The sequence below is a fragment of the Paroedura picta genome, chromosome 1, assembly GCF_049243985.1.
Source record: "Paroedura picta isolate Pp20150507F chromosome 1, Ppicta_v3.0, whole genome shotgun sequence".
NCBI classification, from domain to species: Eukaryota; Metazoa; Chordata; class Lepidosauria; order Squamata; family Gekkonidae; genus Paroedura; species Paroedura picta.
In genome coordinates, this window is record NC_135369.1 from 55,488,682 (window position 1) to 55,500,881 (window position 12,200).

The 12,200-nt window shown below is 42.2% G+C and overlaps 1 protein-coding gene across 7 annotated transcripts in view; it reads left to right on the forward strand.

The window, feature by feature from the left end:
- Positions 1-12,200, forward strand: part of SMYD2 (SET and MYND domain containing 2) — a 57,957-nt gene that overhangs the window by 10,028 nt on the left and 35,729 nt on the right. For all 7 annotated transcript variants that reach the window (XM_077339111.1, XM_077339120.1, XM_077339130.1 and 4 more), the window contains one exon: positions 122-185. In XM_077339111.1, coding sequence (XP_077195226.1) covers positions 122-185 — 64 coding nt within the window. The remainder of the gene's footprint in view (positions 1-121; positions 186-12,200) is intronic.

Sequence of the window (12,200 nt, forward strand, 5' to 3'; positions counted from 1 at the left end):
TGTTGTTGTTAGGTGCAAAGTCGTGTCCAACCCATTGCGACCCCATGGAAACTCAGCCTACTATACATCTATTATTCATTGTCAGTGGGATACATTATAATGGTGTGCTTATCTCTTTAAGGAAAGAAGGATTGTCCAAATGTGGAAGATGTAAGCAGGCGTTTTACTGCAACGTAGAATGTCAGGTGAGTATGCTGTGCAAGAAAGATATGATTTTACTAATACAAGGGCCTGTGATGTTGTAAAGACACGATAACCTTTCCATATTCTAGTGTAGTGCTGCGAGCGGCTGACAGGGGCAGTAAGCTATCAGGGTGAGTCAGAAATGTGGAATCAGAGTTGCTGTGACCTGAACCATTCCAGGAATTTGGAAATTGCCATAACCAGTCGCTGGGGATCAGCTGTGCCAGGTCAGAGTACTGCTGAGCCATTAGATTAGTAGACTGCTACATGGCCCTAATTGCTTCAGAAGCTTCTGCCTACTTCAAGAATACCAGATGGTTTAACATTATTTCACTAAGCTGGTGAAGAAGCTTGTGCCTAGCTGAGCAATCAGAAATAAAGGCTGGATTTAGCTTTTTTTATGGAAGGGGGGGGGAGAAACTGTTTGCAAATGTTCTGTCACTGCTGCTAATAATAATAGTGTGTGTTTAGAAACCAACTGTGCTTCCACTCAGTAGTCATGTACTTTCATTACAGGGGCAAAGAAAACGACAAGTAGGCCTGTTCAGATAATTTATAGTTGCTGTAGAGGCTTTATTACACATTTGAGCAACAACTCCCCCCTGCTTAGCTGGATTCCGCTGAGTATAAATTCAAATGATTGCCATAGTGGAGATGTTTTGATATTTTCAGATTTTTTGGGGGGAGGGTTATAATTCATATTATTGGTAAGAGGTAAACTGTCATAGAAGGCTGCCTTCATATGAAAAGATGGGAAACTGGTGTATGCAGAGCAATCAAGCAGGACAAAGTTAATGGAAGGGCTGAGGTTTAGTGGTAGAACTGTGGCTCTGCACACAGGTGTTTCCTGGTTTCAGACCCTGGTATCTTCAGTTAAAGAAGTTTGAGTAGCAGATGGTAGGAAAAACCTTTCTTTGCCTGAGATCCTGGGAACCATTGTCAGTCACAGGAGTCAGTACACAGCTAAATGAACCAGTGATAAGAGGCAACTTTATGTGAAAACATGAAGGTGCATTACACAGCATTAGTATTGTCTATGCAGACGGGCAGGGACTCTTCAGGGTCTTTCACTTAGAATCATAGAGTTGGAAGGGGCCATACAGGCCATCTAGTCCAACCCCCTGCTCAACGCAGGATCAGCCCAAAGCATCTTCAGTTATCACATGATTCTTTTAGCTGGGGATTGAACCTGGGACCTTCTACATGTCAAGCATATGCTCTGCTACTGAGCCACGGCCCCACTCCACTGTTTACATGTACTTGTTGGTTTCTTGGTCTGTCTGTCTCAGAAACTGTCAGAGAAATGACACTTTAGTTGCTAAAGGTACACTCTCTTTGCCTTACTATAACAAAAGTAAGAGATTGTTACTAAAGGCTTTAAATACAGCTGAATATACTTACAAAGCTTTCTGTCCCCAGCCTTTTGCCATAGAAACAGTTCTGAATTAAAATCAGCAACATAAAATGACACAAAGCTTATTCTGTGTTTAGAATGTTTATTCATTGTTTTCCTTGCTTTAAATCTGCTTTCTTTCTTGAGGTGTGTAATGAACCTGTTTTCATTTTCTTCAGTCACAGGACAGCCAAGTATGTTTGATGATTTCTCTGCTTGCAAAAATATGAATTATTTATTTTATTTATTTATTATATTTCTATACCGCCCTCCCTGAAGGCTCAATTATGATTGATTTTCACTGATTTTATGGTCATGAGGGAATGAAAGTTACATTTTTGCCTTCTGCCACTGGCTCTTCTAATTTGGCCCATCCCCTGTAAATTGAGTGATTCTGTAATCTACAAAACAATCACATATTGTGGGTGTATATAAAGTGAATACATGTGCATGTTCTATGGTCAGAACTGTTATTTTTTTCCCTTATCGTGCAAAGATAATTTGACTTCTTTCAAGGCCCTTGTATGACTATTTCTCATGTTGATTTCTGAGACAAAGCACTTATGTGAATGAACGGCTTGTATTTTGAAGGCTGAGGAGTAAACGGATCTTAATTTTTCAATGAATCATGCAATAACCAAAAAGAAATGAGTGTGAAAGATGAGTTTGGCCGGTGACATTAGTTTCACAGTACACTTTGCTCCCCTCTTGGCAGCCAAGAATAGCATTGGACAAATATAGGAATGAAATAACTTAGCGGGTTTATAAGAATGATTGCATTTTTGGCTTTTAAAAAAATTCCTGGTGGGAAAAAAAGAAAGCTTGTAGGCTCAAAACAGAATTCATCGGGACTCTGGAGTTGCACTCCCTTAATGATATCTGCAAATCTCTCCCTGAAGGTTTTTATTCTTCTCACATATTTTAGGACTATATATTTGACAGGGCTCTGGACTTTTCAAATGTAGTTTTTCTCTATACATGCCACAAGTGAAACCTCTTCTTGAGACTGAGAGCAGTTTCAAAAGCAACAGTAAATAAATAAGATATGGCATGGAGGGACCTGCCTTTCAATTTCCACTGGACTTGCCCAAGCTCTTGACCGTGCCTAGAGTCCTCAATAAGAGCTTTGGACTCCTCAATAAGAGCTTCAACAAGGACAAGGGTTAGTGACTGCCCTTCTTTTGTCCTATAACCTTCCATCAATATATTTGTTCAAGGTGAGTCACCGTATTCTTTCTCCATAGTGCCTTTAATGCTGATATAACAAAATATTCTTCTACAAAAACCCCACTCTTCAGGATGTCTTTCAAAGTTGTAAGAAACTTAAGATCATGCTCACTCTTAGGATGTGCAGTTATGTAATGGTTTAATGACATCCTTTCTTCAGGTCATAATGGACTGCATCATGCCTTATTCATTAGACCTTGAAAGTCTTGATCTTTTGAGTTTTGAACACAGTGGTATTGATTCTTTCTTTTCATCATTGTACATGAAGTGCTTAAGGCTTTTTGCTCCTCATTTGGCATAGTACTTTTCTTCAGTGTTTGGGGAACCTTTCCAAAAGCCCTTACTTGAAATGTAAGAACATCACGAGCACTGAATTCTTTTCAAAGTTACCTTCAAACCGTATGTTCTTCAGAAACCAGTCTCTGCTGACTATACGTTCAGTACTGGCAATCCGTCTTGCATCTTCATCTTTGTCTTCTTCAAAGACTCTTTTTTTTTTAGCGGCTCAGCAGATTTGTCTTGAAACTGAGAAGGACATCGGTGCCTTGATATTGAACTTGTAGCAGAGTGATGTATGGCAAATTTTTCTCTTACAGACTTCTGTGAAAAGGAGCCCTTCTTGCTTTGGTTTTTGTCCCACCAGATAATAAGAAAACTGGATCTGAATTTACTACAGTAATGGGGCTTTTGAATGAATGTTGATGTCCATATTTCTTAACCACTATAGTTGAATAAAATTCTCTGCTCTCCATTGAGATCCTTGTGTATGTAAAGTGTCTCAGCATGTCTCACTGTAGGCGCTTGTGCGGCAGGCGGGAGCAGCTGCGGGCGGCGCCGCTGGAGCGGCGTGGCTGGCGCCCCACGGCGCAACCTTCCCTCTGGACGGCAAGCGAGGGAATGGCGGCGGCCGGTGGTATGCGGCCGAACTCGGAGGCGGGCGGATCGGGAGGCGCTGCGCTGTCAGTCCGCCGGCAAGGGACCAATTGGCACCCTTCCTCATCCCGGACAAGGCCCACCCTCGGGGCCCTTACTCCTTTATTTTATCTGCTCCGTGAGGAGCGGTTAAAGATTGACAGCTGATCAACTTGTATTCAGTCTAAAGATTACCTGCTTGTTTTTTTTTTTGGGGGGGGGAGTGTTTGTTTTTTTTATACTCCCTTTCCCTCTCTGAATATATGCAGAGGCATCTTTCTTCTAAATCAAAATAAAATCTTCCAGGAGCAATTTGAATAAATAACTTTCACCCTCAACCAGAATAAAGGCAAAGTATATTCCTGCTCAGCCATTCTTAGACACCACTGTCCCTCCCCCCTAATCTCAAAGGACTGCTGATTCAGGTGGGTCTGAAGCTAATAGAACAAAGTCTGAGTCCAGTGGCATCTTTAAGACCAACATAAGTTTAATTCCAGATGCCTGATGAAGTGTGAATGCGCATGAAAGCTTAGAATTAAACTTTATTGGTCTTAAAGGTACCACTTGTCTCAAAGGACTGGGTATCTCTTGCATATACAAACAGCGCTGCTTTTTTTGGACATGCTCTGTCTGCTGAATCTGTGGAGATTAGGGGTGCCAATAGAAGAGGTCCAGTTACCCACTTTTTGTGTTTGTCCTGTGTGAATGTCTGATTTGATGGTATATGTAACTGGGGCTGCATTGGAGATCTAGCTTGGTGTAGTGGTTAGGAGTGTGGGCTTCTAATCTAGAGAGCCGAGTTTGATTCCCTGTTCCTCCACCACATGCAGGGTGACCTTGAGCTCGTCACAGCACCAATAGAGCTGTTCTTACTGAGCAGTAATATCAGGGCTCTCTCAGCCTCACCTACCTCACGGGATGTCTGTTGTGGGGTGAGGAAAGGAAAGATGATTGTAAGACCCGTTGACTCCTTTAGGCAGTGAAAAGCAGCATATAAGAACCAAGTCTTCTTCTTCTTCATGCATTTTTGTTCTATTTCCATTATTTCTCTTTCCCTCCCTCTGGCCACTACCTTACTATAGAGATTAAATTATAAATTTCTGTGGGCAAAGACATGATTTTTTTTTTTTGCATTTGTTAATGTATCAAGCCAGAAGAAGAGTTGGTTACCCAGCATTTCTCTATCTTAAGAAGTCTCAAAGCAGCCTGCCATTGCCTTCCCGTCCTCTTCCCGCGGCAGCCATCTTAAATGAAGCCATCTTAAATGAGAGACTGTGACTGGCCCAGTTATCAAGCAGGCTGCATGTGGAGGAAGAGTGAGGAATCAAACCCAGATCTCCAGATTAGAGTCTGCCGCTCTTAGTCAGGACATCATTCTGCCAGTTGTCCTAAGAGCTAGCATAAGTGTGTGGCCCTTCAAGTAGAGACTGAGTGGTAAACAAGGGTTAATATGCTTCCCTCCCTGATGCCAGATGTTTGGAAGCAGCTGCTGGATGGCTAGAGCAGAGTTGCCAGAAACTCAACACCTCCATATCCAGCCTGTGCTGAGGCAGTTGCATTGGTTTCCAGTTGTGGCCCGGATCAGATACAAGGCCAGATTTAAGGCCATCCACGGCTTGAGCCCTGCCCATCTGAGGGCCCACTTGTCTCCTTATGCCCCCTGCAGGGTTCTTCACTCTGCAGGTGCTAATCTGCTTGTGGTCCCTGGCCCCAGGGAAACATGCCTGGCCTCGACCCAGGCCAGGGCCTTTTCAGTCCTGGCCCCAACCTGGTGGAATGAGCTCCCGGAAGAGCTGAGGGCCCTGACAGAGCTGCCTAAGTTCCACAGGGCCTGTAAAATGGAGCTCTTCCACCAGGTCTTTGATTGAGGCTGGGATCAGGAACAACTGGGGCCCCTCCTCCAGCTGATGTTCAGATTCAGATTTAGTTTATTAGTCGGCCATTGGCCATTTCCAGCAAATTGACTGTACTGTAAAAAAGTCAGTTAAAATTAAGACATCAAACTGATAAAATCACAGGGAGTAATAAAAGTAATAAAAAGTTACACAGATAAAAGGAACCATAATGATTAGGGTTTTAATCCTAATTGCACGATTTGGACCTGGCTGCGATTTTCCTGGCTGCGAGAGCAAACAGTGCAACTCTGTTGGTAACGTAGGCATCAATATCAGACAATAAAAATATCTTATACTCAGTTTTTGAGAGGCCTGAGGTGGTAGGGAATATTCTTTTAATAAACTTGTTCATCATAGAGGGGGCAGTCCATTACATAGTGTGTGATGTTGTACCATCAAACAAACCCTATCCTGTGGCAGTTGGCTGAAGATTGGGGAAGAATGGTGATTATGCTGTTGTTTTGTGTTTTATGTTCATTAAGGGGTTTTATTGGTTTTTATTGAGGGGTTTTCTGTTTGTATGTAACCCACCTATGGAGAATGGTGCAATAGAAATAGAAAGAATAAATACAAATAAATAAATACATTTATTCAATTCAATCATATCAAGGCTTTCAAAGTAGCCAGCCCAGAAATAGAAAGAATAAAAAATATATATTTATTCTATTCAGTCATAATGAGGCTTTCAAAGTAACCGGCCCAGCATGCAATAAAAACTGAGATTCCTGGCTGTTTGATTCCCTGCTTGCATAATTTGTAACCACACAACCCTGAGATTTGAAACAAGTCTTTTCTCAAACACACCCTTTAGTTGCAAGACCCTTCAAATATGCAACCTTTTGGCCCAATTGAACGCTCCACTGATGGGGCCACCTTCTGGAGTAAAATGAGTTTTATAGCTGCACACTTAGAACCCACAAGACTGCTTCCAGTTCCTGGCTTCAACTCCACCCAATGCCACCAACATCCCTGCTGGACTTCCTCAATGCAAAGCATTTCATTGGGCAGTTGCAGTTAGGGGAGGGGCTAGGCCAGAGGCTGCAATGACAAAAGGTGCTGAAGGTTGGGGAGGGGAGAATAAAGAATCCCAAGTTTGATGATGTCCAATGAGTGGAGGGAGTATCTAATTATATGAAAGCCAGACGGTCCATTGGTTTGATGAGCGCGAACAGTGCAAAGCAGCCACTGGCAACTTCAGAACAGCAGTCACAGCAGCCCTGAAAATAACAATTCAAGTGGGTAGTCGTATTGGTCTGAAGCCCCAGGAGAACAAATTTAGAGTAGAGTGGCATCTTTAAGACCAACAGAGTTTTATTCAAGGTATAAGCTTTCATGTGCATGCATACTTCCTTAGATACGTATGCATGGACATGGAAGCTCATACCTTGAATAAAATTGTTTGTCTTAAAGGTGCCACTGGACTCTAAATTTGTTCTCCTGAAAATAACGGACATTTAAATGTCTGGTGTTTTCACCTCCCCCCCCCCAACAGCCAGGGAAAATACTGGACTGATTGGGCCAGTAACGGATGCCAGTTAATCCTAACCATAGTCAACTTAACTAGTCATCTCTGGAGAGGAGAATTTTGCAAATGATAGAATAGAACCATCTGGCTATCATCCCAAAAGACTGTTATGCTGTGGTTGTAACCAGATGCCATGTACTGCTTTTGAAAATTTGACTTGGAATTGTTATTGTTAAACAGCATTAGATCTACCTTCCTGCACCCTTGTTTCCTGCTTCAGAAAATGGTTAATAGCACCATAAAGTGTTTCAAGAGGCAGCATTTTGTAAGTGTGGCTCTGATGAACCCGGTTGCAGCTACTGCTGTTTCTACTCTAAAATACACCTATTCAAACATTAATGAGTTGAGGTCAGCTAATTATATTGGATCTAACCTTGTAGTCCCCCCCCCCTTTTTTTTGTAGTGTTTGAAAAAGCTCTGAAAGGAAAACTGGAGGTATCTGCCAGTTCCTACTGTGTTGTGCTAGTGATAACATACCTGTTGCTCTAACTCCCTCAAGAGGCCATCTTGACAAACAATATGGCTGGCAATTAATCCCCGCTTCCCCCCAAGAAATAAGTAGCAATATTCAGAAGTGATAAATAGATACTATCAATTAATTTCATTTTTTACATTGTTGTTCTAGACATTTTGATCAAGTTAAAATTAACCCACATTATATGGCTTTTAATAAAAGCTTGTCTGGATATATTTAAGGCATCTTATATTGGTGGGCATTGTATTTGGGTTCAGTGTTATGATGATAGAAATGTTATACGTTTAAATTATTTTTTCCCTTGTATTGGATCACAAATGACATTTCCTGTATTGTATTACAATTTCAAATGTAAACTGTCCTGAGCCACAAAGGACGGTGGTATATAAATATAATAAAAAAATAAAATAGTTCTGAGAATAATATATGTATAGAGTTACCAGATGTCTTTTTAAAAAAGAGTACATTTATTTCTGTGTGTGTGAGTGTCTGTCCTCTATCTCTTTTTTAAAAACTGATGAAAATGTCCTCTTTTTGGGTTGGAAGGTTAAGAATATTCCGAGTAGGGGTATTTAAAATAAGATTTGTCGTAGTGATCACTTGTTTGAAGTAGTCAGTCAGGAAATATATGTTCTTTTTTGCTTTTCAAAATATGGTCATCCCATAAATGTACAAATGTGTATTTAGGCTGTGATCCTAGGACCACTTCATTGTGAGTAAGCCCCCTTAAATAAGTAGGGCTGACTTCAAAATAGATCTGCTTAGGTCTGTTCCTTCCACATGCAAACTTCATCTAATCTTTACTTTTGCAGAAATATATTTAAGAAAGATATCAGTAGTGTTAAATGTGCAGAAACAAGGAGGAAAATAATGAGAAATCTAAATAGTAGAAGTCTCCTCAGCATATTTTGAAGCCTTTCCTGCATAAAGAATATTGCTCCAGTTTAAGTGGCTCTTGTAGAGAGGCTGCTTATGCTGGAGAAAACTTGCAGGCTTTGCCCAGCAGAATGACTGGATACGCCCCAGTATATATGCCCCCTCCCAGCACTCATTTTAAAAATATTCTTTGTATAAATAGAGTTGAGTCACATTTGAGAGCAACAGTCTCTGATGAACATTTCTACAGAACTGTGGCATTCCCTCAGTTTTGGTGGTCCAGGCCAGCCTGGTCTTGTCTTACCTTGGAAGCTAAACGGGATCAGCCCTAGTCAGTATTTAGATGGGGAACCTCCAAGGAAGTCCGGGATAGCTATGCAGAGGCAGACAACCACAAGGTCACCATAAGTTGGCTACGATGTGTTGGAACTTTCCACACATCCACCTGATTTGTGAACATCATATGCAAATGATGTACAGTTTTTTAAAAAATAGTTAATTTCATTTATAACCTGTCTCTCTGTCTGATGGGAACAAAAAGCAGCTTACGTTGTTCTCTCCTCCATTTCATCCTCACAACAACCCTGTTAGGGTGGTCAAACTGAGGCTATGCGACTGATCCGAGGCTACACTGTGGACTTCTGTGACAAGTGAGGATTCAAATTGGGGTCTCCATTCGTGATCTGGGTCCAGCATACCTGAGGGACTGCCTTACTGTTTCCTCCAAAGAGCATTCTGCTCTGCCAGTGGTAATAGGCTAATGATCCCTGGCCTGGCCAGGCCTGGCCTCATCCAACTTTTCAGTCCTGTCCCATACCTGGTGGAAGGAGCTTGTGGAAGAACTGCAAGCCCTGCAGGAACTATCGCAGTTTTGAATGGCCTGCAAAACAGCTCTTCTGTCAAGCATTCAGTTGGGGCCAGTAAACTAACAGAGCGCCATCAGTAGGGCCCTTTACTGTAACACTCTCCCACCCTAGACTGTGAAGGGAGCAGATCTGTTCATCAAATCTGGCAATTACAGTGTTTTGTTTTTAAAGGTTTTAATTGTTATCAAATTGTTTTTATCATTATTTACTATTTATGTTGTAAACTACCTTGAGATGGTTATACTGAGAGTTAAAGAAATCAAATAAATAAATTTTAGTTTGACTCAAAGTACTACATCACATTAATGCAAATTAGAATCTTTCATGCTTGAGTATTTCTCTTTATGCTGCTCCTTAACTTCCAGCATAAGCATTCTGTTTGCAGCCTCTTTCTAAATACCAGCTATTGGGAACTTTGGCTTGTGTATGCGTGCGCATGTGTGCCAGGCACTCTAGCAAATCAGAACTGTTTGGAAGAGTCTAGGTCATTCTGATTTAAAAAAAAATCAAACGCTCTAGCAAACTTCCATTTTCTAGTGGAAGTTTCCCTATTCTATCTTAAATCATAGGGAAATATTGTCTCCACATTTTCCCCCTCACCCGAATCCTCAGAATCATTAATGCAGCACTAGGGAGTTGGCTAGAACAATGCTGCCTGTTACCAATCAAACGGCTTGGAGAAAATGTGGGAAAGAATGTTAAATGCGATCCTGCTGTGATCACTAAAAAGGCCTCTGTCAGAGTATTTCCATGCCAGGTACTGCTCAGATGCGGCTCCCCTATTCCTGCAATGTTCCTGGCTTTTATCTTGTTTTGCAAAATTCAGCCTTATCTCATCCCTTTAACCACCTTACTCGTTCACATAACTCAGTTGGATTCTGCCTGAGGAAAAATTTTAATTAACGATGCTTAAAGAATAAAAGGGTCAGGGCGGAATATTGGAAGGACATATTAGCATTATCCGTTTTGCATCTTACTGGTTTTTTAAAAAGTGATATAAACACAGGTGTATTTGTAGAATTGTGCAGCTACATTTGTTTAACTTAATTTTTTAAAGAGCTTTTTAAAAGAAGTGACTGAGGAATTCAAGCTCTATTACTTAGTGGCACTTTTTTTGGTTGCAGTTCTTCCTCTGGCACACTTTTGTGAAACATGTTCATATACTGAAATTTTGCTTTTGGAAATCAATTGATTTTCAGTATGACTGAATTTCTTTGGATAACTTAAATGGTAGGCATAAGTGGGGATTGCTGAGAAATGTCTTCTAGAGCACTGGTCCCCAACCCTTTTATCACCAAGGACCGGTTAACGCTTGACAATTTTACTGAGGCCAAGGGTGGTAGTCTTTTGCCGAGGGACGTTGCTGCTGCCTGAGCCCCTGCTCCACTTGCTTTCTTGCCGGTGCCCCTGACTTCCCGCCGCCTGCTGGGGGGAGCTGCCAGCAGCAGCTGCGCAATGCTGCACCGAGGTGGAGCCCCAGCCATGGTGGCCACTGGAGAGCACCAAAGATGAGTGGCGGCAGAGTGGCAGGGCAGCCCCCGAGGCAGCAGCCAGGGAGGAGCCTTGGCCTGGGACTGACTGATACAGTACTGGTCCCCGGAGGGGGGATAGGGACCACTGTTCTCGAACATTGGTGTTGTGAAATGCCAGGTCCATAAATAATAATACCACTACCATGCAGAATTTTCTTGTGGAGCAGAATGTGGACCTGGCATGTATGGAAGCCTGGATGCCTGGGGGTGAAGCTAACACCCTCAAGGAATTAGTCCTATCTGGACTTTCTGTCCTCTACCAGTTGTGGATAAAAGGCAAGGGAGGTGAGATTGGTCCGAGAATCTTTTCCCTTTAGGGCACTCCCCATCCCAACAATCCCAGGAACTGAAATTGTTGGCCTAATGTGGGACACGGTAGAGAGTTTGGCTGTTTGATGTATTGACTATCTAATGCTCCACCATATGCCCTCCCGAATTTCCTGGAGGTGGTGCTGGGGTGGGCTTTGCAGTTCCCCAGGCCATTAGTTCTGGGTGACGTCAAGATCAATGCTGAGAAAACCAGCTCCTCTGCCATGTGGATGCTGGAACTCTCCCAATTTGCTGCTGACCCAGCACATCAAGTAGGCCACACCTTGGTCTTGATCTTTGGGATAGGGATTCATATTGGCCTGGTACAACAGATTAGGGTGCCATGGTCAGACCATTTTGCCTTTGTACTGCTCCATCCCTGTATAGGAAGAGAGTAAATTCAACCAGAACCTGATGGAATGCTCTGCCTGAAGAGATTGGGGCTCTCCAGGCCTGTGGTTGAGGCCAGGTAAGAACATCATGAGATGCTGGCCTCCCAACTTGAAAAATTATTTACTGACAGGAACCCCTCCAGACTCTGTGCAGGGAATAGAAATAATTGGAGGCAGTTTATGAAGGAGTTGTTTTATTGGTTATTATGTACTGTTTTTAACGTGCAGTTAACTGCAGTAAACCAACAAGTATAGGGTGGTATACAAATAAAATTTATTTATGTATTTAATGCTGCTTAATGGGGAGATTTTAAATAGCTACACTAATTTTTAATTTCTCTTGATTCAACCATTCCTGATATAAAGTGAAGAAGGCCTACAAAGAAATTCTTGGAGCCATTCTGCACCCAGAAAATAAAGTGAAAGGCTTACCTTTTGCAGATGCCATATTTTTGGCCTTTTACACGACATTGTCAGCATCTAGTGTCCCAGCAGCAAACTGGCAGCTACATCCTCCATTTTAAAGCACTAGCTGGGGATTGCCCCAGCCATTTAGCACGATTGAGAGAAGAGCAACCAGAAAACACATGCTAAGGAATGTTGTGGAGGCGAAGT